This window comes from Plecotus auritus, assembly GCF_963455305.1.
Source record: "Plecotus auritus genome assembly, chromosome: 8".
NCBI classification, from domain to species: domain Eukaryota; kingdom Metazoa; phylum Chordata; class Mammalia; order Chiroptera; family Vespertilionidae; genus Plecotus; species Plecotus auritus.
In genome coordinates, this window is record NC_137782.1 from 35,589,212 (window position 1) to 35,616,661 (window position 27,450).

General features: G+C 42.9%; 1 protein-coding gene across 1 annotated transcript in view; it reads left to right on the plus strand.

Annotated features, from left to right (window-relative positions):
- Positions 1-6,273: 6,273 nt before the first annotated feature.
- Positions 6,274-27,450, plus strand: part of LAMA1 (laminin subunit alpha 1) — a gene marked incomplete at its 5' end in the record, with an annotated part of 154,073 nt that continues 132,896 nt past the window's right edge. Inside the window, one exon of the mRNA XM_080683787.1 lies at positions 6,274-6,346. Within this exon, the coding sequence (XP_080539913.1) occupies positions 6,274-6,346 (73 nt within the window). The remainder of the gene's footprint in view (positions 6,347-27,450) is intronic.

Here is a 27,450-nt window from a genome sequence, read left to right on the forward strand (position 1 = left end):
CTGCACGCTGGGCAGGCTGCAGGGAGACCCCGGGGGCCTGATGAAGGTGTCTGCACGCTGGGCAGGCTGCAGGGAGACCCTGGGCCTTCACGCTGTGCGTGGCAGAGAGAAACAGGAGGCACAGGAGGCACTCCTCAGTCCGGCTCCCTTTGTCGTCTATTTCTCATGAATCGACATCCCCCGCACAGGGAATAAACGGGTCCCACTTCTGGGTTTTATCATTGGCTACGGTAGCTGCTTCAGGTGCCAGATCTTAAGCAGTGTGGCAGGGGGTGTTCCAGCAAGGCCAACAGCATAAGAAAGAGGAGAGACTCCAACAGCTGTCAGGAGAGGCAGAGCAGAGGGCCAAGAGCTCAGGTAGGTGCCAGGTTGGTCCAGCACTGAGAGGACCTGAGCTGTGTCTCATCCTGTCTGCCTGTGGCCCTACCCCCTAACCATGTCCTGTTGTTTTGTCTTTGTTTCCTTGCTTAGGCTATTCTTCACGAACTTCTTTTTCTGCCTTTCTAAGTCATACTGATTCTTTACTGCTCAGGTCTCATTCTTTCCGTAAAGCTCTTCCTGACTACCAGCAGAAGACATTAGCTATTTTGGTTGTCTCTTCCTGTTAGCACACTGTTCTCTCCTTGGCCTGGGGTGTGGGGTGGGAAGGGTTTTTATTGTGTAAAATATTTTTCTCTCTTCCTCACTCCCAAGTCCTCCACTACCCTCACCTGGGGCACACAATTTAAGCTTAACTGATCAGTTATTGGTTCCCCCAGTTTTGGACCTTGAGCTAGTAAAACAGGTGAAGGGAATGTCTGAAGGTCAGACAGCTCACTGTGCTGTAGTTTCCTTCAGCTGTACTGTTTCTGTGGGTGACCTTGGCCATGATCCTATTGCCTCTCTTGGTTTTTATGTGTTCTTCAAGCCTTGTCGTTTAGGCTCCTGTGGATTCTGTGAACCCCATTCTTCCTGCCTCCTAATATCTCTCCAATTAATTTGTCTTTTTTTTTTTTTTTTAAGGTGGCCAGTTAGCTTGTGTTGCTTGTAACTGTGAATTCTGTTTATATTTAGTAGCTTACATTACTTTCTGCCACTTTTGGACATTTATAGAACTTTAAGATTGTCTATGTTACATGTTTTGCACAATGCTTGGAACATAGCACACACACAAGAACTGCAACAACATTATTACATACTAGAGGTCCAGTGTACGAAATTTATGCATGGTGGGGGGGGAAGGTTTGTCCCTCAGCCCAGCCTGCACCCTCTCCAATCTGGGATCCCTCTCACAGTTCAGGATTGCTGGCTCCCAACCGCTCGCCTGCCTGCCTGCCTGCCTGATTGCCCCTAACTGCTTCTGCCTGCCAGCCTGATCACCCCCTAACCACTCCCCTGCCAGCCTGATCGACGCCTAACTGCTCCCCTGCTGGCCCGATTGCCCCTAACTGTTCTCCCCTGCAGGCCTGGTCACCCCTAACTGTTCTCCCCTGCCGGCCATCCTGTGGCGGCCATCTTGTGTCCACATGGGGGCGGCCATCTTGTGTGTTGGAGTGATGGTCAATTTGCATATTACCTCTTTATTATATATGATTGTTGAATGCAACAACATTATTGTCATATTGACCTTCTCCATTCCATTCTTCCTCCCCCAGGTCTTCACTGTGTCTAAGGGTTATGCATGTCTATATATATAAAAAAGCCTAAGCAACCGGCCAATCGGCTGACAGTCTGGTAGCTATGATGCGCAATGATCACCAGGGGGCAGACACTCAAAGCACAGGCATGGAAACATGGAACAGACTGATGAATCTCAGAGGGAAGGGAGAAGAGGGGAGGGGAGAGGGCGGGAAGAGATTAACCAAAGATCTTATATGCATACTAGAGGCCCGGTGCAGGGATTTGTGCACCGGTGGGGTCCATTGGCCTAGCCTTCGGGGATCGGGCCAAAACTGGCAGGCTGACATCCCCCGAGGGGTCCTGGATTGAGAGAGGGAACAGGCTAGGCCGAGGAACCCCCCGGATGCACGAATCCCCATCTCCCCTTCACTCTTGTGTTTTTAATTTGCATCTCTCTGATGATTAATGACACTGAGCAGTCCTTTTTGGAGAAGTGTCTATTCAGGTCCTTTGCCCAATTTTTAATTGGGATGTTTATCTTCCTGGTCTTGTATAATATTTTGGAAATTAACCCCTTATCAGATGTATCATTGGCAAATATATCCTCCTATCTAGTGGGTTCCCTTGACTTTTTATTATTTTTCCTCTTCTCCTTTATAATTCACATAATATCCTCAAATTCCTTCTTTATCTGACCTTTCTTTGTTGCTGACACAAATGGAATCTTCAGTATCTACCTAGATTTTAATATAGCTATGTATTATTTTTCCCCATAACATCATCTACACGTGATTTCTAGGAAAGAGTATTCACCTTATACATTAGTCCCCTATTGTTGCTAAAATAAATTAACATATATCTAGTGGCTTCAAACAACACAGATTTATCACCTTACCATTCTGGAAGTCAGACGTTCAAATGGACGTTTACTCATCTGAAATCAAGGTGTCCCAGAGCTGGCTCTTCCTGGAGGCTCTGTTTCTTTGCCTTTCTAGCACCTGGAAGCTGCCACATTCCTTGACTCAAGGTCCCCTTTCCCTGTCTTTAAGCCGTCAATGGCAGGTTGAGTTCTTCTCACACTGAATTCCTCTGATTCTCCTGCCATCCTGAGCCTGCCCAGATAATTCAGGAAAATCATCTCATCTAAAGATTCTGATTTATACAGAAAAATGCAACAAATTATAAATGTATGTAATTGAATGAATTTTGGTAAATGTTTATACCCCTCCAACCAACACCCCATTCAGGATACAGAACATTTCCGTTGCCCCAGCTCCTCTTCTGTCCCCTTATACTCACTCTTCAGTCTCTCCATAGGCAGCCACCGTTCCCTTTTGATTAGTTTTGCATGTTGCTAAACTTCATATAAATGGAATTATATAGTACTCTTTTGTGTCTGGCTTCTTCTACTTAACATAATGTTTTTAAAATTCATTCCTGCTTTCCTGTGAGTCAATGGTTCTTTCTGTTTTATTGCCAAGTAATATTCCATTGTAAAACAGACTACAATTTTTAATTCCACTCTCCTGCTGATGGACACATGGCTTGCTTCCAGTTGCTTCATATTATTGCTATGAATGAAATAATATATAAAGTTATGAAAAAAAGTCCTTGTCTAATCACATCAGTATTTTGTCATGTAGCATAATATATTCCCAGGATTTAGCCATTAGGATGTGCACCCCTTTGGGGGTACAATTATCTGGCCTACCACCCCTAATTTGCCTACCTTGTCTTCTCCTCTGGCCTAAGACTTAGTCTCCTAATCATCTTATTTCTTGCCACTGACCTTAAGGAGCTTAGCCTACACACAGTCTCTTTAGCCTTTTCCTGGACAGACTCTGACACTGTAACCCAGTTTTAGTAACTGACCTTTCACCTCTTTCCTTAGTAACCAAGCCCACAGGTGTATACCCCAGGCCTTGCACCCGAATCCTGGTGTGGTGCTCCCATGCCCAAGTCCCTGCCTGGAATCTCAATTCCTTTAGAACTATAGGACAGCTTTTCTTGCACCAAGCCTCCAGAGAGCACTCCTACTCCATACTCTGGGCTGGATCCCTGCTATTTGGGTGTCAGGCTGTGCAGGAAAGACACTTGCCAGGCTGTCCTTCCTCTGCTTGCCTGTGACCATCATCCTCTAGGACCGGCTCATCTAGCCTTCCAGCAACCAATGACCGGAACTGAATTGTTATCCACGCAGGAGCTGGTCAGTTAGCCCAGTGTTTCTCAAATATTGTTGCACATGAGAATTGCCTAGAAATCTCGATATCCAGGCTTCATCCCATCCCAACTGAATCAGAATCTCTGTGTCTGAGTCTGTTATGGCCCTGCATCAGTATTTTTTAAAGCTCTTCCATCACTTCCAATATACAGGCAAGATGGAGGACAAGTGAACCAGGGATTTACTGCTCAAAGTGTGCTCACCTCACATATCACAGTGTTTTATGCAAATTTACACTCTTGTATTTTAAAAATGGCTACAAAATAACATATCACATTGATTTACTATAAATTACTTAGCCATTTAACTATTGCTTGGCATTTAGGCATTTTTGTTGTTTCTTATTTATAGGTGACTTCAAAGCGAGCATCTTTGTGGTCCTAGTAGAGCTGAAATTCTACTTCCTCACAAAACATGAACATTCTTGTATCATTTTTACCTTGAACAGGCCAACCCTGAACTTTCATGGTACTGTAGGTAATTTATACATTTTCAAGCATGATACAGAATGGGAAAATTGGTACTGCTGGGTTTTGCAAGACACATGGAATTGTGACATTTTTAATGTTCCATCTTATCCAAGCTTGTTCATTCAATTGGCTTTTGAAATTCTTCTTCCACTGAAATCTTTCTGCTTAATCTTGCACTGTGACAAATTGTGCCAACTTGAAAGTTTTGACACTTCCATTTCCTATTCACTCTCCAAATGTGCTGACCCTTTGCTTCCCTTGAAATCACAAGTGTGATTTCCCTGTCTGCAGCTGAAAGATAAGGTCTAACTGAAGTTCAGACTGAATTTATAGGAGCCCAGGATATAGGGAGGTAGATAACCCTTTGTGATTCCTCCTGTTGCCTTTGATCTCATTGTCATGATCTCAGGGAAGTTATGTAGGGAACTAGGGACCAAATCAGATCAGAGGTCTAGGTCTGGATAGGACCTTAACCCCCTGAACTCATTTCCTCATCTCACACAAGGCTAACTATCTGCCTATCCTATAGAACTGAGAAGGCCACATGAGACAATCTACATGAATGCACTTAGGACACTCTGAAAGATATGTATAGAGGTGTGCATACAATGTTATTTTAGTGCAGAAATATTTATAATTCTGTATTTGAATATTTAAATACTTAATAGTTATAACTTATTAAATATTAAATTTACTTAAACCATTTATTTGATAAATACTTAATGCTTTAATATTTTACTACTTAAAAACATCTGTATTTTAAGTTTGGTACTATGTGTTTTTTCTCAGCCAACTACATTGCATCATTTTTAAAGTGCCAAATTCTACCTATTGTTATATGCTTCTATGATTTTTTTAAAAATAATTGCTTATATTATAATGATAATTTATTCATTAAGGATTTCAAGAAATGTTTTTAGAAAAACTGGAATTGGTAGAGTTGTCAAATTGATTAACACAACTGAGAGAAAATTATCTCCCTATCAGGGGGAAAAAGAAGACAAAATAAGAGAGTGAGACTGTAAAAGGGACTTTTACTATCCTATGTGTTTGTACTGTGAAAAAGTGAAATCTGCAAAGTGTAATGAACACAATTTTAATATAAAAAATCAGAGAAAATTATTTTAAAAACCAACAAAGCAGTTGAAATCTTGTGTTAAAACTAAACTTCAAAAAAGTATGAGACTTCTTTCTGGAGCAGTTAGTGTAAGCTAATAATTATAATAAAGTCCAAGAGACCTTTCTTGCCTTCCCTAGAAAAAAATGGGAACCAAGTTACAACACACTTTTAGAAAAATCTTCACAAACTCCAACAGCCGAGGTGGGAGGCTGGTCAGCTAAACCCGGATTCGCCTCCTGAGAGGGAAGGCTCTAGGCCAGGGCCCGGGCCACCTTCTGGTTAGCTAAGCCTTGGTCCCATTCCCAGGGAGGAGGCTGGCCGCCTGCCCCAGGGGCACCCTCCGGGTGCGGGAGGTGGAAGGTGCGGGCTAGTCAGAGCGGCGCGGGACTGGAGCCCGCGGGGAGGGAGGGGAGGGGGCTGCAGAGCCAGTAGGGCTGGGTCAACAGGACAAATACTTTCTCGGAAAGCACCCCTCCGGGCCAACTCCAGCAGTTTCTCCCCCTTCCTAGTCACTTTCTCCGCCCACCCTCCCAACTGTGACCCGGCCGCGGCCGCGGGTCAGCCCCCCACGCCATCTGGAGTTGGGGGATTGTGCACAGCGCAGGGCGGGCGGGCAGCTCCAGCGTGGCCTGGGAGCAGCGGTCCGGCGGGTCCCGGGCTGAGCACCGGCCTCCCTGGGGGAGGGGTCTTCGCAGCGGGGCCGGGGCGGGAGGGGCCGGGCGTGGCGGAGGTCGGCGGGGGTGTGTCGCAGGGGCGGGCGGGCTGCGGAGGGTGCCCCCGGGGAAGCGGCAGCCTCGCGCTCTGCACCGAGTCCCCGCGCGTGGTCCCGGCTTCTGTCCCGGGCCCTGAGCGGCAGCGGCAAGATGCGCGGGGGCGGCGCGGGGGTCGCGCTCCTGGCCTCGGCGCTCTGGGTCACGGCGCAGTGCCAGCAGAGAGGTGAGCCGGGCCCGTCCCCCAGCGAGGGGGTGGTTGCGGGACAAAGCCGTGCGCTTTGTCTCTTCAAAGGTCGGTGCACGCATCCTCGCTCCCCTCCGAATGGAGGACCGGACACGTGGGTTTCCCCGCGAGCGTCTCCGAGGCGGGGGTCAAGATGACTGGGGGCGCCACCCCTGACGGTAGCAGCCCCCTCCTCCGAGCCTTCGGCTGAAAACGCGTCGGGCTCTGGGGGCCACTCGCTGACTTCTGCGATACCAGACCGCTGTTGAGAAGCGCCACGCGGGGGTGGCAGCAGTGGGCGCTTGGGGGAGGGGGGTGCGCCGATCCTGCGCTGGTCTCGGGCTCTGGCGCTCCGGCGCGCGGGGCGGGCGGCAGACGGAGAGCGGGGCGCGGGGGTTGAATGGGAAAGGCGTTCTCCAGGGTCTCCCCATTGTCCGGCGTTGGAAAGCCCAATCCTGCGCGCCGGGAAGGGCAGGCTCCTCCGGGCCACTCGCGGCCCAGGTGGACAGAGACGCGGGGAGAAGCGCGCCCCTAGCCAGCTGTCCCGTGCCGGGGGGCCGGTCCGCACCGCAGATGGCGTCTGGGGCACAGATGCGCTCTCCCAAACCACGCTCTTTGTGCCTGGGGTCTCCAGGGCTACTCTGGAGTGAGAGAGCCATTGGCGAAGGGAGGACTCTGCCTGCTCGTCACGGCACGGGTACAGTGGCTCTGGTGGCAAGAAACCCAAAGCGAATATTCATAGTTTCTGTCAATGCCAGGAGAGAAAGAGAAACCCTCTTTTCTGTGTACAGACAACCCAACCCCATTGCTCACTCTGCCCATAGGGTTAAGTCTTCCCAGCGTTGCTCGCTTGCTGGCTAAGTGGTCGGTCACAAGATGTTGAAAACATCTTAATGGATGCAACACATGGCCATGGGCATATGCGTACAGATACATCTTTTATTAAATGCTTTTTAAGAAAAAAAAAAAGCACGTGTCAAAAATAGGTAGGTGGAATGAGAAATACCGTCGTGGGAAAAATGTGTTTGGGCATTGTGCTGAGTTATTCAGTCTGCAGAAACAAGACCATCTCATTCATTCAAGCATTCATGATGAAAGCAGTGGACCGGAGCTGGAAACTCAGCTCTGAATAGCTCAACTCTGCGCCCAGCTAGGGCCAGGAGAGAGGGGAATTTGCATAGTTATCCTTGAAAGAAAAGAGCTGGCCTAGGGGAGAGAGGGCTTGGAGCCTGGAGCTGAACTCTTTTCCCTAAGGTTGTACAAAGTGTACGCTTCCCGGTTTCCCACAGGATGGAGAGCAGCAGCTTGACTCAGCTTTATTGTTGTAAGAAATTGAAAGTCCTAGACGGAGGAGGAGATGCCCCTCCAGGGGCTCAGCGCTCAGCCTGGGCGATTATGAATGGTGTTTGGAGAAAGTGGACCACCTGGCGCTTTCCTGCTTTAAGATGCTGTGGAAACCCACCCACGGCTGGAGCCTTTGAATCTGGCACACCGCCTTCAGTCCCCACCCCACCAACCATCACTCTTCCTAAGAGGCATCTCTGAGAGAGTTTTGATTTAACAAACAAACAAAAAAAATCTGTGTCCCATATAGATAGCATGAATTAGTGAAATTATATAACATGGTCATAATAAAATAATACTGACCTGTATGTTTTTGAAAGCAATGATTATCTAATAGCATTTACATGATCAGTAACCCTCTATCCTTTCTGCAGTTTTTCCAGATTACTTTATCACTCACAGTATGTGACCCAACGGCTTAATTTCTTTTGAAATGTAACTAGCTTAAAGTAAGCTCTATATAAGAGGTGGTGTGTTTCTACAAATAATGTTATGCTAAATCCACAGCTCACAATTACATAGAATTATAGTTGCTTCACAGGTTGGCTCATCAATTCTTCTGTTTTAAACTGCCCTTTCCCCCTCTCAGTAACAAACAGACAATTCCAAGTATACAGGAAAAATGTCTATTCTATGAATGAAAGAAAATTTATTTCATTCTCATAAATGACATAGTATTCATATTTAGCATCTATGTATTCAGTAGTAAAATGTGTGTGCCTGAATGGATTTCAAAGGTGCATTTTTCTTTTCTTCCCCAAGTAAGGGCCAACAAAAAATATTGATTTTAGCAGTTGGAAACAAAGATATATGTAATAAAAACATTACTGCCCACCTCCTACATCTCCTGGACTTTGGCCCACTCCATTTTCCCTCTCTTTTTCAGACATTAAATATAAAGCCTACATCTGTAGTTAATCTAGCATTGATGGAGAATTCACATGTGACAAGGATATGGAATAAACATATACACTGTTCTGTCTTGTTCTGCCCCTCTTAGAATTGTACTGCTTTAAAAGCCACTATCATAAAATGTTTATAAGGCCACTTATTTCAAGGAATCATCCTTGAAACACGCAACCATTTTATAATAGTTTATTCATAAAGTCCTATGGATGTTCATTATTATCTACAGGGAGTTTCTTTAGGAAAATGACAAGATAAATCGTTTTAAAAAATATATATTTTGTTGATTTTTTTACAGAGAGGAAGGAGAGGGATAGAGAGTTAGAAACATCCATGAGAGAGAAACATCAATCAGCTGCCTCCTGCACACCCTCTACTGGGGATGTGCCCACAACCAAGGTGCATGTCCTTGACTGGACTCAAACCTGGGACCCTTCTATTCACTGAGCCAAACCGGTTAGGGCAAGATAAATCTTTATGTATTGTATTCTCTAGCCTTACTAGTGGGAAACTGGGCAAATTACTTAGCTTCTCTGTGCTTTAGTTTTTGTCATCTGTAAAATGGGAATAAAATGGTGTCTCCCTGGAAGACGCTGTTAATGATGAACTGAAACAATGCAATAAAAGTGCATAGAACAGGGCTTAGTACAGGTTTACCCCTCAATAATTATTAGCTGCAAGCATCATTACAGTATTACTGTTTTGCACAGAACTATTGGGGAGGCCCTCTTCCAAGCTATATTCTCTGGTATATATAATTGTTTAGAAACTTGGAATCTGGATTAGGAATCAAATAGTCTTGAGCTCAAATACCAGACTTCTCACTTTGATGAGCCATGACATTGGTTAAGTTTCTTTACACATCTGAATTCTTTTTTAAAAAATATATTTTTATTGGGTTCAGAGAGGAAGGGAGAGGGAGAGAGATAGAAACATCAATGATGAGAGAGAAACATCGATTGGCTGCCTCCTGTATACCCCACACTGGGAATTGAGCCCACAACCCAGGCAATGCCCTGACCGGGAATCAAACCATGACCTTCTGGTTCATAGGTCTTCGCTCAAGCACTAATTAAGCCACATCTGGGCCATATCTGAATTCTTAACATCTGTCTTCCTGTTTATAAAGGATGGGATTAATGTGATTAAATATCACATGAAAACAGTTACAGTGTTGGGCATGTCCTACTGTCACAGGCATGCAACCCATGATGGTGGCTCTTACTGTCTGCCTGCCCTGCATGCTCACCATCCTGGCTCCCCTCCTTCTTTCATTGCCCACATTAAGATTTGTTGATTTAACCAAATGAAAATATGCAATCTGTCTCTCATTTTCTACCCCCACTGCTGATTAGGCTTGGCAGTTGTTAGTTTTTCCCAGGAAATATTGTGATGATTCTCCCACCAGGCCTCCCTTCTTTGTCAGTACTGCCTCCGCTGGTTTTTCTAGGAACATCACCACCCTTTGTTGGACCAGCACCTCCTAAACCCTTCACTTCATGTCATGCACACACAAAATGACACTGGGGCAGGTCTCATTGGGGAAAAACCAAGGAGTCTGAGACTCTAGCTCACCTTTTGTCCCAGAGCTAACAGGTGTCATCTTGGGCACACCTGCACCTATTCATAACTCACCAGTGTTTGCTGGCACATGGTCTGTTAAGTGCAGGACAAGTCCCCTGTGTGGGTCCTAACCCCCTGGAAAACGTTCCCAGTCCCTGGATGCTCTACCACTGCTCTCCTCCTAGTGCTGCCCTCGTACTTGCTGCTTCCATAGTGGTGTCAGCTATCAGCTGGCTACTCTGCCTCACTCTGGCTTGGGCTTCTTGAGGGAAGGGATTGTTTTAGTTACATCTGTGTATTCATTGCTTTGCAATGTTCCTGAACATTAACAGCCACCTACCTTTACTGAGTCAAATTGAAATTAAGATCTGTATTTATGAATCAAGTAACTTAAAAAATATTTTTGAATAGGTAATCTATGCCCATGGTAGAAAACTCAAAAGGTACTAAAGGCTGTAGAGAAAAAAGTTAAGTCTCGACTTCATCATTTTCTTGACTTTATCATTTTCTTTTGTTTTCCTGACTATCCTTCCATAGACATTTCTTCATGTAACTCAAAAGCAAGCTACTTATGAAACCTACTTCTTCCTTAATAGTATAAGGGAGGTACCAGTTATTTCCTGACAAAATATGGAATGATATTCCTCTCTCCACTACCCTCCACCATTCTACTCCTTCAACGTACCTATTGCAGGAGAGTAATATATCACTTAATGAGTGTACATACTTGTAAAATTTTAAAATAATTTTTAAAACTATATCTGAGAAGTCAAATTTGAGAATAATTCTATTAGAGGTTTAGCTTAGTGTGTTATTTATCAATAAATATGACTCATGATTGGAACACCTATGGCAGACACAGAGAAACTTAATTAAAATTTTTTTAATTGATTTCAGAGAGGAAGGGAGAGGGAGAGAGATAGAAACATCAATGATGAGAGAGAATCATTGATCAGCCGCCTCCTGCATGCCCCCTACCAGGGATCGAGCTCGCAACTTGGGCATGTGCCCTGACCAGGAATCAAACTGTGACCTCCTGGTTCATAGGTTGACCCTCAACCATGAAGCCACACCAGCCCAGTGAGAAACTTAATTTTTAAAAAATATTTTTATTGATTTCAGAGAGGACGGGAGAGGGAGAGAGAGATAGAAACATCAGTGATGAAAGAGAATCATTGATTGGCTGCCTCCTGCACGTTCCCCACTGGGGATTGAGCCTGCAACCAGGGCATATGCCCTGACCGGGAATTGAACCGGTGACCTCTTGATTCTTGGGTCAACGCTCAACCGCTGAGCTACACCCGGCTGGGCGAGAAACTTAATTTTTAAAACTAATTCCCAGTGAATAAAGTTAAGCCTGTACTTTGAATACAAAAATTAACTGAAGACAACCAGAGAGAACACTTGATGGTAGATCTTAGGTGAAATTTTTAGTTACATTCCTCAAAAATGTTTGGATGAACAAGAGAATTGTGGTCTCCTATGAAAGATATATGTAGCTTTTTATGTTCGCAAATACTTTTTTATTTGTTTTATTTCTAAAATACTAATATGTATCTATGGACAATTGATTAAATAAATGCATTTCAAAATTAATGAGGAGAAAACAATCCTTTATAGAAGTAATTTACTTAATGTCCTGAACTGGAAACATGCCTGCCAGGGAGCTCTTTCACATGCAACACCACACTGTAGCTGGGTTCGCTGCATTTTCATGTCCTTTATGTGGAGGGTGACAGTCCATGCCCAGAGTAACCACTTCTTAGCACAGAGCCCTTCTATTTGGGTCTTTGTTTTCTCAAGTCTGGATCAGGGGAGCTTTCTTTGCGTTAACTTGTTCCCAGTGATTTTGTGTCTTGCTTGGGGGCAGGAGACAGACAATGGAGGCAGTGAGATTCCACATCAGCTTGGTGGATAACATTCTTGCCTAGGTAAGCGTTTATCTCAGACTGTTAATCCAGAAACCCCGGCGTAGACACACATAAGGTTCTGATTTCAGCGTGGTGCACATTATTTTTTCTTTTCTGAACCCACCATTTGAAGTTTGGATCTTTTCATTCCTGAAGTTATCTTGAAGTCTGATCTGTTGGCCCAGCAGGCAGTATGACTCAAATTCTTGTGCCAGACAACCTCCTGTATTGCTGGTGGGAATGTCAAATTTAGATATCTCAGTATTTATGGAAAGTGCCATCTTCTCCCATTCCCTAAAGAATTTCTTGCATTTTGTTCCATTGCTCCACAATTTCCTGCCAGAATCCCAGGACATTCTCTACAACAATAAAGAAGATGCTTAAGTTTAGTAGGTCATTTTTAGTTAAAAGAATATTTCGATTTGGAAAAACACACCTCACACTGCAACACATTTAAATGCCTTCCAACATTTTTGTAATGACAGAATTTTACTTTCAAAAAGTGATTGTTTTCACAGTCCCAGCACAGGAATTCTTTCCTGCCTCAATGACTCCCTCTCTGCTTCTCCCAGTTCGTGACATTGTTTCGGTTACCATGGCTTCATCTTACTTTTCTTCTTCTTTTTAAATCTCCTTATCCAAATTGTCTCTCTGAATTTTAGTTCTTCCTTTAAAGAACTCCCTGATTTATTTTTCACCAGCTGTCTAACTTACGACCACGAGCCACTTTGAATAATGCTGGCATTCTTTCCCTTGATCTGGTCTCACATGCCTTAGTTAGGCTAACGTTGCTACAGCACTGCCTTCGTCATGCACTCCTCTGCTTCATCCATTCCTGCTCCTGCCCACAGGCCACCGCCTCTGTAATCCCTCCAAATTCATTCACTGGCAACGAGCCCTTATCCTCCCTGTCTATCCTGAACAGCTCCTTCCTCTCTAACTGCAAGTGTGTACTGACTTTCAGCTGCATGCTGTGCTCCCATTATCCCCTCTCCTGAATCACACCCTCATTCCTTACCGAACACCTAGCGGGGGCCACCCATACACAGCCTGCAACTGAGGCCCTAGGACAGCCTTGGTGTTATGGCCTTTATCGACAGCCCTGTTTCTGAATTTGCACTGTTCTTTGTAAGTCAGACTTCCCACCCAACCAGAGTTGCCATCGGGTCCTCCTTTAGATGCTTGCCCTGAATGCCATCAATCAAAGCCGAAAAGAAGGGGCACTTTTCCTTCAAATATCAAAACCTTGGTTCTCAGCACATTTCTTTCAATACACAAATAATGTGAGGGCACAGGGTTCTAAAACGAAGGCCTCACCCATTGGCGGGGGGCGGGGGCAGTAACAGCCTCTGGTGCTGCAGAAGTGGCCCGGCTGCTTTAACAGCCATACAACCTTTATCTAGCCAGTGGTTCGCAACCTTTCTAATGCCGCGACCCTTTAATACTGTAATTTTGCTACTGTTATGAATCCTAATGTAAATACCTGTGTTTTCCGATGGTCTTAGGCGACCCTGGCAGCGGTTCTCAACCTGTGGGTCGCGACCTACAGGTTGAGAACCACTGCTGTAGAGCCTAAGACCATCGAAAAACACAGGTATTTACATTACGATTCATTAACAGTAGCAAAATTACAGTTATGAAGAAGCAACGAAAATAATTTTTATGGTTGGGGGGCACCACAACAAGAGGAACTGTATTAAAGGGTCGCGGCATTAGGAAGGTTGAGAACCACTGATAGACCCTGGATTGCACTCCCAGCTCTAAGTCCTGGCCCCTTCTGGCCATGAGGTCCTCCAGCCTCCTAGGTTTCATACCACCCAAGAGGTAACCATTCGGCAGGTCTAGGAGGGATCTGGAATCTATTTCGAAAAGCCATAATCAAATTTTGGTATCCAGAGGCACAAAGACCTTTGTAATTTCAAGTAGACCCTTGGATTTCTAGTTTACATAGTTGTTTCCAGAACTGTCTTTGCCACCTGGCTTACTTTCTATCCCTGTAGCTGTACCCTGTGGTGGGCTAGTACTCTTTCCCCACCCATCAAAATTCTTACTTTCAATCCCTTTATTCTGACTCTCTAATTCTGGCATTTCTTCCTTTTCTTTTTTTTTTTAAATTGAGTATATTGACATATAACATTTTATTAGTTTCAGGTAGACAACATAATGGTTATATATATGTATGTATTGGGAAATGATCACACAGTAAGTCTAGTTAATATTCATCAACATACAGTTGCAAACCTTTTTCCTTGCAATGAAGACTTTTAATATCTCTCTTAGCAACTTTCACATATGCAATACAGTATTATTAACTATAGTCACCACTGTACAGTGCATCTCCCAGACTTATTTATTTTATAACTGGAAGTTTGTACCTCTGACCCTTTCACCCAAACACAACCTTTGTAAAAATCTAAACTCTCCTCTGGCTTTGTCAGCATACTTCTGGTCAGTCTAGAAGATCAGGGTGGGGAGAGTTTGAGATACTCACTAACATGTGAAATGCCTGTGGAAGCTCTCATTGCTTTCCTTTAAGGGAGTTGGCATTTTAAATATTTCATACCTTCTTGGGGTAGGAAATATTTTCTTGTGCGATTGTCATTTCTATTCAATTTTTCTAATTTTTCCCCTGTGTTTGCTCTTTCATTTATTCACTCATTTCTTCATGCACTGAACAAATATTGGGACATCAAGTTAGGGATGTACAACGTCTTGAGGACCCCATCCAGCTGCCATCCTCACTATGATTCTGGGGCAGTTGTTGACATTCTTGGTGGACTTGCTTTTGAAGTTCACAGAACCAAAAGTGCATATATATTTTTTAAAATATATTTTTATGGATTTCAGAGAGGAAGGAAGAGGGAGAGAGATAGAAACATCAATGATGAGAGAGAATTATCGATCGGCTACCCCCTATCATGGGTGGATGCTCTATCCACTGAGCCGAACCAGCTAGGGCCCAAAAGTGCATATATTGAAAAAATGTTCTCCATGAGAAATAGTCAAAGAAGGAGTGGTTGGGTTAAAGTCACAATGGTTGAAGTTGCCATCTATATTTTGTTTGCTCCCTTTCTCTCATGAACTCAGAGCTCACCTATGTAACTAGCTCTTCCATGTGCTCTAGGAGAGCAAGCACAGTTAATAGGAAGGTTGCTCTCTGCGCTGCACATCAGATTTTAATAACATCAATGCCCAGGTGAATCCAGTGGTCATTATTTTGAGATCCAGAGGAAAAGGCAGTTGGGATTAGGGAAGTCACTAAGCAGCGGGATAATCTGGGGAGTGTGGGCAGGGAAAGGACAGGGTTCCAGCTCCAGAAGCCTGAGGGACCTTAGTGGAACACCCAGATAGTAATTGAGGACAGAGAACAAGGAAGAATCCAGGTAATCAAACTAGACAAAATTGCCTAGGCATTTTGTCAAACAGCAGTTGGCCACAAATGTAAGTGTATATTTCCGGATTCTTTATTTTGTTTCATCAATCCATATGTCTGTTCTTATTCTAATACCCCACTGTCTGGCTTCATTTGGCTTTTTAAAGAAGTTTTGAAATAGGTAATATAAGCCATTCAGTGTTGTGCACCTTTTCTAAATTAATTTGACAGCTGTAGGTCCTTTGCATTTTTGTTAGTGTCAGTTTGTTAGTTTCTACAAAAAAGCCAACTGAGATTTTGGTAGGAATTAGATTGAATCCTTAGATTAGTTTTGGGAGAATTGCTGCCTAACAATGTTGAGTGTCCCTGCGTATGAATAAGAAACATCTCTTCATTCATATCCTTTAATTTCTCTCAGACATCTTTTATAGTTTTCAGTATATTGTTCTTGAATTTATTTTGTTAAATTTTTTCTTAAGTATTTTCTTCTTTCTCAATAAAAACCCCGGGATGCATGGAGGGTGGATCTAGCCCTTCTTTGGAACTCCTGTTTCCAGGATCTCCCTGTGGGGTGTGTGGCTGGCCCAGCTGTCTGTAGCTTGCTCCTGCTGGGACCTCAACCTCACGCTCCTGGAGCTGGGAGCTTTCCCCATTAATTTTCTACTAAGTTTATCACTTTTACAACAACATGGCTGGGCATGTGTTTCCACTCTCTGCTCCAAATCAAGTCAGCTTTGGGATCTCGGGCAGAGAAATTGCTGGTTTCACGCTGGCCTTGCCCTGGTAATAATGTTGATGAGCTTGGTGAGCATGGACAGCCCTGGGCAGATGGCTGATCTCTTCTAGTGGTTGTATCTGAAACCCTGGCAGATTGTCCTAAAAAAAAAGTTTCCCGATTTATCGTTAGTCTTCACTTGATTCAGAGTCCTGAAATGGTGTGTGTTTTTTTAAAAAATGTATTTTTATTGACTTCAGAGAGGAAGGGAGAGGGAAGGAGGGAGGGAGAGAGAGAGAGAAACATCAATGATGAGGGACAGCCATTGATTGGCTGCCTCCTGCGTGCCCCCCACTGGGGATTGAGCTCACAACCTGGGCATATGCCCTTCACCAGAATTGAAACCGGGACCCTTCAGTCCACAGGCTGACACTCTATCCACGGAGCCAAACCAGCTAGGGTTGAAATGGTTGTTTTTGAAAATTTTGTTCAGTTATGCAATTATTCATATTGGGGGAGGGTTTTCAACCTCTTTACCCTGCCATTGCCAGAAGTCCCTCTGAAATATTTTAATGTATATAGATATCTTGACTACCATGAATTTCCCTAATGAGAATCCACTTCTATTCATCATGCCATTAACAATTCACCAATTTTACTAATAATCCATTTCTGATATTACCCTTGCTATTTAATTAGTAAAGTGCTAATGTTTATGGAGACAAATAACAGAACAAAGTTGAGGGTGCCTCTGGACTACAGCCGGAATACAGCCGACTGCCTTTGGAAGGTGCATCACCTATTTTAATGCTAGTTGCTTATGGGTAGTTTAACATGAGTAACACACACACACACACACACACACACACACACACACACACAGGTGATACTGGTTTTTACACTGAAGTCTTTTAATTTCAGATACTAGTTACTGTTTATGTGTAAATGGGTGTTCATCTTGATTCAAAGCTGCTTATGTCCTCAGTGAGTAATTGTCATCACACTGTAGTGAAGAACTCTGTGGGATCTGCAGTTCCTGCATTCAAATAAGTGCTGTATTGGAAGCTTGGGAGTGTAGGGAGTGTAGTCCCAGATGTTGCAAGAAGGGCTGACATTCTGCTATACACAAATTAGGCTCCTAAACCTGCCAGCTTCTTTAGGGTGAAAGCCATGTGTCTGGAGAAAACAGCAGGTAGGGGTCTGTGCTGAGGCGTTACCTGGGAAGGAAGAAACACAGTAAGTGTGGAAGGTGCAACTTAGAACTTAACCTGAAAGACCTCACTGTTCGACAACATATAAGTTAGAGATTTGCAGTTTGCTCAAAATGGGGAACCTGTATGTGAACCCCAGTGGAGTGTGTAGTAAAGGAAGGACATTTGGTTTTTTAGTGTCTTTTTCTCAAAGAAAATACGTTACAGAAGATGTATGTAAATGTGGTTTATTTGAGAATAATCTATTGTGGTCTGGCCTGGGTTCTGATTTCTTTATTACTAACATATGGAAATAAAGTACATGTTCTCTGCCTATATATCATAATAAAAACATATTATAGGGAAGAACTTAGAAAATAAAAGGGAAGTAATATTAAAACTCTTATTTTAATGAGATAGAGAGGAGAAGAGAAGAGAAGAGAAGAGAAGAGAAGAGAAGAGAAGAGAAGAGAAGAGAAGAGAAGAGAAGAGAAGAGAAGGAGAGAGAGAGAGAGTCTGAAGGGTACTGCTGTGGTGATGAGTGGTGTGTCCTGGACCCTCCTCATCTCTATCAAGTTGTTTTCTTCATCAGAATGGGGAGATAGCCCCACCTTCTATGAATGGCCCTGCTTTTGCTCTCAGAGGCTCTCTTGAAAACTCCTCCCTCTCCATCTGTCACCTAGACTTAGAACCTGGAAGCTCAAATGCAAGGTCCTGAAGCATCCAGGGAACAGATGCCCTGCTGTCCTCTCAGACCCACCTCTCCCCACCTTGTGCAAAGCCATCCCTGCAGGCCCTCTGTGAAGAGACACCTGGAGGAACCTCATCTTCTGCCACATCAGACTGGTCGGAATTTCAGTAACCAGCAGGCCTGGGGCTTAAATGGGTGGCCCTCTGTCAGAAATTAGCTAGTGCTATGTAAAATGCCCTTCGTTTAAATTTTAACATTATGTTATAACCATTTCACCACATCTTCAAAAGCATTGTTTTCAATATGAATGAACCAGGCCAGTGGCAGCATCTTTCGAGGGGAACAGGGCTGAAAAATTAATCCACTGGTTGTCTTTAATAGATTTTCCTATTGGATGCTCAGTTGACCTTGTTTGTATGTTGGGTCTTTTAATGTTGGAGCCATTGAAGTTTCTTTCCTCTTTACAGTAAGCCAAAAACCTTTGTCTTAACTGAAGCACCTCATTCCCTCTAAAAAATAGTTGTCAAAGCTCTCCAAGAATTGAGTGCAGGATGGGAAGTCTGGAGTTCTGGTTAAGTAGTGACAGAAAGTTGCTGGAGGAAGCATGACCTCACTAATCAGTCTGATGATCTTTGTGCCAAGGTTTGGCTGAATTGGCCAACTCTAGAGTGACAGAACTGGAAAAAAGCCAAGAGATCATTTAATCTCTTGGACTTCAAGCAGCCACCCTGGAAGATGCTCAGCCATGAAGCATCTCAGGCCCCCTCCCCCAGACCTACAGAATCAGAATCTGCATTTTAATGAGATCTCCAGGTGACCTGTGTATATAAAGTTTGAGAAGTACTTCCTCTTTGCAAGCTTGTGTATAGAGTGACATTCTAATATATGTGCATAGTTAAGTAATAGTCATTACATTTGTGACTGCTAAGGGTCATCTTCCTCTGTCTTTAATAGTATGGCATTATTAATTCAACCTTAGATCATGTTGATATTTTTCATAGCACTGTTCTCATATTGTGTATCTCTATCACCAGGAACTGTAATGTCTTTTCCACCTTTGCCAAGACTATGCTGTGCTTGCAGGGGGGCTTAGGGGGAAAAGTAGAAGGTCTTGCATTTATCCTTATTAAACTTGTGCTAGTTTTACTTTGGCCACTGTTGTGATTCCACTAACTCCACAAACCACACATATGATGTCTTGTTATATCATTACCTAAATTAGGATTACTAATATTAAACAATGTTATTATTAAAGAAGGAAGTGTTGGGCACATGGGGTGGGAAACCCAAGTGTCTGCCCTCAACCCAATATATGTTATGTTGCTTCTCTTGTTTGGGGAGGTATATTTTTGGGAAAGCACTCTTCTTTCCACTTTCCCCATGAGAATGCACCTGTTTGGTGAATGATTTCCTTTCCAAGGAAATCAGTTCAGGTGGAGACTTCTAGGATAACTGTTACTGATGAGACGACGAGACCTCAGTTCTTGTCTTCTTGAAGGAAAGATTTCAGTCAAGAGACAAAGTGCAGCAAAGCAAGTATGCGTTTTTATTGGCTGTAGCAAAAGCACCCTCAGGACAGTGAAACAAGGAAGGGTTTAGCATAGAGAAGCAACAGGAAACCCTAGGCTGGGCTGCTTTGGCTCACGGGGAAGTCAGAGAAAAAGGGGCCTTGGAGACAGGTTCAGGGGGTTAGCCCAGAATGAGCTGCCACTGCCCATTGCTCCCCTGGTTACAAGTCTCCTGGGGACCCTTAGAATTTAGGAGATGCACACCTGTGGGGTCCTTCATCCAGAGGGTTTTTATTTCTCCCTTGCAGGTGGGAATCTTAGGGGAGGTCCCAGGGAAAGACTTCAATAGAATATTCATCAGCTTTCCAGATGTGCTCTTTCAGGGTCCTGGTCTCTGCTGATTGGTCAGCATCAGGGCAGGTGTCATTAGTCATTACAGCTGGTCCTGGCATCACCCACCTGGGTTTGCTGCTTCTCTGGACCTGAAGCTTAACTAGAATGGAGGCCTAGGTTATCTCTAGGGAGGAAAGGTCATAGGGTCTAAACTGCATGACCAGTGATATGAAGATCAGGGGGTCCAAACTGCATGATCATCAATATGTTAGGGAAGGAAAGGTTACCCTGGGGCCAGGTCCTTGTTTTCTCAGTTTTGCCCCTTGCTAGGCATCCAGGGCTTTCTGCCCTGTGACCTTCTGTACCTGGCCCATCATCCCTGCTCTGCTATGTCTGTCTAAGTGCCTATCACAGAATTAGCAGAGATTCACAAGTTGTGTGACAGAGGGAAAACCTGGGGGTCTATAGTGTGATGGAGGCCAAAAGGAGATAGTGTTTAAGAAAGAGAGAAAGGTCATTCTTGACAAAAGCTACAGTGAGATCAAGTAAACTGAAAGTAAACTGGATGTTGGGTTTGACAAGATAGAAGTTAATGGAGGCCTTGAAAAATGGCGATTTATTGACTTAAAGGAACAGAATTCCAACTGAAGTCAAGTGAATAGCAAATGTGAGGCAAGGAACTGGAGACAGGGAATACAAGTCTTATACATGTCCTTGACATAGTAACAGCTTTTTTTAAACAATAGGAAAACTATTATATTTAATGTATGTATCTATATAAAGAGGAAGCCAAATTTCAGAAAACAAACACACACCAAGGGTACTAGAACTGAATATTATTTATACAGTATTATTTATCCCAGTGAGAATTATACCAAGATAATTTAACCTTGTACTTTTGATGGAAGTGTTTAGTTCTTAAATATATTTGTCTACTGTTGGTCTGCAAGGTGAAAGACAGCTCAAATGAGTTATTTGTTTGTAAAATGTCCCTTTAGATATGCAGTGTAATAAAAGGAGCTGTAGTTGGCGAATCGGGGTCATTGTACTGGAGTTCAGGTAGAGGTAGTGACACCATCTTGAATGCGAAATGATTTTATCAGAGGTTCTCGGACACTTGTGAGGATCATCCTCAGTTGAAGCTACCACGAGGCACTTCCAGGGCCAGCTACATAATTTGAAGAGCTAGTGCACAATGAAAATGTGGGGCCCCTTGTTTAAATTATGAACAATTTCAAGATGGTTTCAGCAGAGCATTAAACCAAGGGCGACTACTGTTCACACACACTCATGAAGCAGCCCTGGGCATATTCCTAAATGGGCATGTCAATGTTTCAAAGCATAAGCAAGTAAAATATATACAATAGAGCACAGAAGGGGCAGAGGAGAGGTGAAGAAATAACTGAGACCTTGAAGGATTTGTGGAAAATTGATGGTCTTTGGAAGTGTTTGGGCTGATGAACATGTTGAATTGATGTTTTTAGGTATTTCAAATATGATATAAACAGTACAAAGGTTATAAATGATAAAATGTCATGAAACTTCATCATAACTCAACAGGGCTGGTGATGTTCAGTGTCAATGTTGTCCTTGCTTTTGGACTTTCCTTTAAGAGGAGTTCACTCCTGTAGGGACTTGGGAGGAGTGCGGAGGGGCAGTGCCTTTCAGGCAATGGAAAGGATATAACATTTAAAAATATATGCGAACTTCAAGCTGCTTTTGTGGTTTGTCTGTGTGCAATTATGATTTCGATCAGGTAGAATTATTTAAATCATTACTCTTCAATAACAATTTAAATTTGTTGGCAACAAAAGAGAACACTTCATGATGAATGAATTATATTTTTCTCTGCAACAAAACTTGTATGCTGAATTAAAAACTGCAGTGTCATGGAATACAAGTATTAAACAAGCCTTTGTGGGAGGAGTAGGTGAACCCTGATAAGGCCCTGTTTTCTACAGACAGTGTTTGTGCCTTGCTTGCTCATAGGCTTCTTTATCTTACAGTGAAAACTGTCTCTGTCTTTGTCAAGGACACCTTGAGCCCATTGCTATGGAAATGGAAGTCTAGCAAAACCCTGCTAAATTCTTTCACTCACCAACCCCTCTGGTTTTTCAGAGATTAATCTTCTCTTAGTTTTCCCGTGTGAGAAAAATAAAAACTGTGTTAAAGGTCAAACTCTCAGGAATTTGGATTTGACTTTTCCTCACTGTTTGTGTGAGGGTCTTTCTTTCCCTCTCTCTCCTTCTCTCTCTCTCCTCCCCCGCCCCACCCCTGCCCCGCCCCATCCCCTTCTCACTGTGCTGGAAAGGGCCTTGGAATCTCTAGAAGGCTTTTCTTTTACTAACAGCCATCAATGATTAAGTTGGTTTAGTCCAGAAACTGAGTATTTGCTTTTGTGGGGGGTGGGAAGGAGGGGATGAGAGCAGACATTCTCTAGTTAGTGCTTCTTTGGGGCTGAAGAGCTCCATGTCTGCAGGAGACTCAAGCCACCCTCACTTAAAACCCTCCCAAGTGTTAGATTTTTCTTTATTCGAGAAATAAAATAACTATCTGGTAACATTTGAATAATTCTCACTGGAAATGAAAGCCCTGTTTGTTTCATAATAAACAAGCAAGACTTCCATTATTTCAATATTAGCTTTGATGTGTTATTATTTAAACACTCTGAGAATACTGGTATTTGATATACAAAACAAGTTCATTTAGTAGTGATTAAAATGATTTTTAATTTATTATGTTACATGAAATAGAATTTCTTTAAATATTGTACTCCTGTTATGACAAAATATTTGGCTCAGGTTTCTCGTGGGAAAGGAGCAGAGGAGTAAGGAACCGCTTGTTGTAAGGCGTTGCTATCAATTGCTGATCCATCAGAAGTAAAAGTGATGCAGGTGTTCCCAGGGTTCGGGGACCCGAAGGCCACTGACACATTGTGGGTTCTTGGCTTTTGCAGGAAAGAATTCCTAAAGGAGCCAGCATGGAGCTGAAAATGAAAGCGAGTTTCTTAGTGAAGCAGTGAGACAGAGATTGGGCTACTCCACCAACAGAGCAGCCTCTCTTTCTGGGGATTTACTTCTTTTATTGAAGCCCATTTAATCCAAGGACAGGGCATTCAACAAGGGGGAGGAATATTCAGGCTTTTTCGAGGGGAGGGGGAAAAAGGGTAGAGACTTCTCCAAAGAGCTTTGTTTGGCCATTTTGGGTCCTTATATGGGTTTTCTTTTCAGATCATGGTGCTCAGGGGGTGTGTTTAATATGCTAATGTATTACAATAAGTGTATAATGAGGTGAAATTAGTTGCCATGTTGGATCAAGCTTGACTTCTGCGAATTCTAAGCCAAAAATCTGTGCCGAGCTGGCCCCAGGTCCCCAAACTCAGCCCCACGTTGGGTGTTGGGTGCCATATGTGCCGAGCTGGCATGGCCATGGGTGAACCTGAGAGAGGGTGGTGAAGGATTAGAAAAGACAGACAAGAGAATAAAGCTGGGCGCTAGGTGGGACACTGCCCTCTCTGATGGAGAGACAGTGCCAGGGCCCGTAAGCTGAGTCTTTGTTTTATAGCCAGATTCCATGAGGCAAAGTAAGGGCGTGGTCAAGATGTTTATGATGCTCTTGTGGGTTTTGAATCTACTCAGTTACATGCACCTGATCAAGCTTTGTTTCCTTGCTGCACCTCCTGCAGCACATATCACTCAGCCACGTGGGGCCACAGGTTCGAACCATAAGGCCAAGCTTACAACTACAGCCTTTGGCTATAATTGTGCTGGGACTTGCACGTGGCTTTGCCACGAGAGGATCGTGCCCTCTCATTAGTACCAGGCTTGAACCTGTCTGAACGCTGTAGCCGCTCTCCACAAAAATCTGTTGAGGGTTGATATTACTATTCCCTTATCAGTCCAACCATTTCACCATATCCCCTCTCTCTAAAGTAGGAAAACAGTTTCATTTATGCTTATGTTTCGAATACATCTACTTCAAAACATACAGGTATGTTTGTATTGTTTTCTGTAAAAAAAGTTTGAGTTAGGATAAATTTTGCTACAGCTTGTTAGTGGACTCCTGAATATATTGGAGTTGGAGATGCACTATTATAAGGAATTTCCATTTAAACCCTCCCCTGTCTGTACCCTTCTCTCCTTTTGTAAGTGCCCACTATCCTCGGCATTTAGAGGGAATGTATCCCTAAAATATGTTCGAATGCCAAATGCAAGAATCCTAATGATAACTTATATTTCATGATGGTGATTTTGTTTCCTGAGAGGGAGAGGTTAAAGGTATCATGAAAGTTCTGGTGCAGGCCACCTAGATGATATGGAGGACTCATTTTTCATTTAGTTCTGCTGAGCTGGGGGCAGCTGCTGCTCCAGGCCCACATGTTCAGGTCACTTGGGAGCTCACCTGAGCAGGACATTAACTCTTAGACTGGCCTGAGTCCCTCTCAATCACCTTCACAATCTACCTGCGTCCAAAGGCCAGGGATCTCCTGAAACTAAGTTCCTAGAAGAAGAGGTAGGAAAAGGAAACTAACAGTGACCTATACCATTAGCTCCTCCCTCACCTTAACGGTTAACCAAAGCACTTTCCCTACCAGTGTTCTTGACCTTTTGGTGCTCTTTGGCAAAGCTCACAGACCTATTCACAGCATGTTTTTAAATGCATAAAAATATATTATAAAGAAATTCAAATTTATTAAAATAGAGTGTAACCATGCATGGCTATCTCCTTGTCACTTTTGAGGTAAGTCTTCCAATGTCACCTTCTCAGAGATGCCTTCATTTGTCAGCTTTCAGAACAATGAAAGAAGATTGTGATTGACAAATGTGCAATTAACTTACAGGGATTCAACAACATACAGAGTGTTTCAAAGGCAACTATAGACAGAGTAATAAGTTAAAAAAAGAGAAAGAGGCTGGGAAGGAGGTTGGGAAGGGTGACATATGTGAGAAGATCTAGCAGTTCTGCTCAACTTCTTGCAGTTTGTCCCCACATTGGAGTGAGTGTGAGGAAAGCCTGCATTCTGTCTCCTCCATGCCTCTCTCATGATGCACGTTACCAGCTGAGTGTGTTCTTATATTTAAAGGTAGATACTTCCCTTACTCGGTGGCCCTTATATGCAAACCAACTACTTCATCCAAAATCTAATCACAAGGACAGAGACTCAAATACATGAAATATAACCATAAAAGTCTAATTATATTTGAGAAAATTTGTATTAGTGATCTCCACTGATAATATGAAAATAATAAAAGCAATTATTTATTGAGTCCTTAAGATGTTGTATTAAACCTTTTATGCACATCATTTCATTTAATGCTCACAAAAATCCCCAGGCACTATGCTTCTCATTGCATAAATAAGGAGACTGACAGGTAATGCCCCTTAGCTGGCAAGTGTAGACCTGGAATTCAAACCGGGGGCTGTCTGACTCAAAAGCCATTGTTCCTACTACTTACCCAGCACCACCTGCTTCCATAGGCACTAATGATTCTAATAGAGTTCATATAAAACACCTCATTGGAATAATGGACATTTCTATTTTAAGATTGGACAGGTTAGATATTAAGTATGCCATAGTAAATAGAACTTACTGTTTTGAAAGAATTCCATCACACACACACACACACACACACACACACACGTGTTGAAAAACAAAATTCAAAATTTTAAAGATCTTATTGGTTTTATTTAGTGATTCATGAATCAGGCAGCATTCAATCTAATAGAAAGAAGCTTGGATGAGCTGTATAAAATGAAAGGGTTTTTATAGGCAAAAGAGAGTGAGAACAAGGAAGCTACAATATACTGGGCAAAAAACAGGTTGGTTATTGCAAGATTGCTTTCCATTTAGAGCAGTGGTTCTCAACCTTTCTAATGCCACGACCCTTTAATACAGTTCCTCATATTGAGAATCACTAGCAGGGTCGCCTAAGTCTTAGGCCCTAAGACCATTGGAAAACACAGATATTTACATTACGATTCATAACAGTAGCAAAATTACAGTTATGAAGTAGCAACAAAAATAATTTTATGGTTGGGGGTCACCACAACATGAGGAACTGTATTAAAGGGTCGCAGCATTAGAAAGTTTGAGAACCACTGTTTCAGAGGATGGCAAGGGTCTACCCGCAGATTACCTGACTAGTGCTGATCAGGCAATTCCTGCATGACTGGTTTAAGATTCCATTTCTGGGAGAGCTAGAAACTGTAATTAAGTTTTGGTTTGGCGACCTGGGATTTAATAGGAGCAACTCCATTTGGGGCCAACTGTGTTGTTTTTATCACTGAGGAGTAAGCAAGAATCCAAAAAGGGCTATTGCCATAAGCTTGGATGGGAAGCACAGCCAGCCTCTGAGGGTCCTTTGGCTTAGGATCAGGGTTGTATGAAACATCACATGCTCATAGAAAGTTGTTTATATTTTTTGGAGAAGGATAGTGAGGGGAGAAGAATTGGGGGGAGACTGGTCAGCAAGTTAATGATCTCTGTGTAAATGGTAAGTGCAGGGAGAGGGCATGCTGATGTAAGGAGGGACAAAAGAAGAACATTTATATAAGCCTGGAGTTCAGGGAGGACCCGGGCTTAGCTTGAAGGAAGAGTAGGGAATGAACAGATATATGAAAAATACAGAAGAAGGAAACTGAAATAGATTTGATGAGCAATGAGGAGCCATATAAGGATTTTAGACCATATATACACCTTTCGCTTCCAGGTTCATAGGTCGACACTCACCTGAAATATTAGTAGAATACCTTAACTATTAGAAATTTATGTCATTAGAATACCTAAACTATATTTTTAGAATACTTCGATGTTATATTCTGGAACAGTATTAAATGTTTCTAGGATTTCTCACTAACTAATGTCATTTGTAGCTGTTTGAGGTGCTGCTTTTGTAGTTCAATAAGGTGATACCATATTTCAAAGAGACTTCTGGGAACAGGGTAGTTTATTTGTAATAGCAGTCTTCCCTAATCAATTTATAGAAATTTACATGATAAGTGGGTGAGATTAGGGAAGTGAAAGGTGTATATATGAGGGGGGGGGGGGAAACAATATGAACGTTTTTTAAAAGTCACAATTTTCTCAATTCAGAAACTTTAAATTCCTATTTTTTCAAATTTCTTCATGGATTGAACAAGTAGCTTTGACTGTTTTTCAGAACAAAAACTCCTGACACCAGAAGCCACTTTTATTATTCAATCTTATAAAATATTCATAATCTTTAATTTCATGCTGAGAAAAAAATGACCTGAAATATCACCACAGATCCTTTAACTAAGAATTGCAAGTCATTTTTACCCCATAATATCACAATGGTTATGGGTTAGACAAATAACATTTTGTAGAACTTGTGTTGTTTTTTTCCCAAAATAGAAAAAAATTCATTAGAAAACACTCTTGCTTCTCTTGCACACAAATACATCGTTAAAGCCCTGAGCCATTGGCCCTGAATCATTTCAGAAACATTGATAAAGAAGGTGCTCTGAGCCTCAGGGCTAGTCAGCGTTGTACACACTCTCTTTTAAGGTGGCGAAAAGATTTTCTACTGGGAAAAACCCAGAAACCTCTA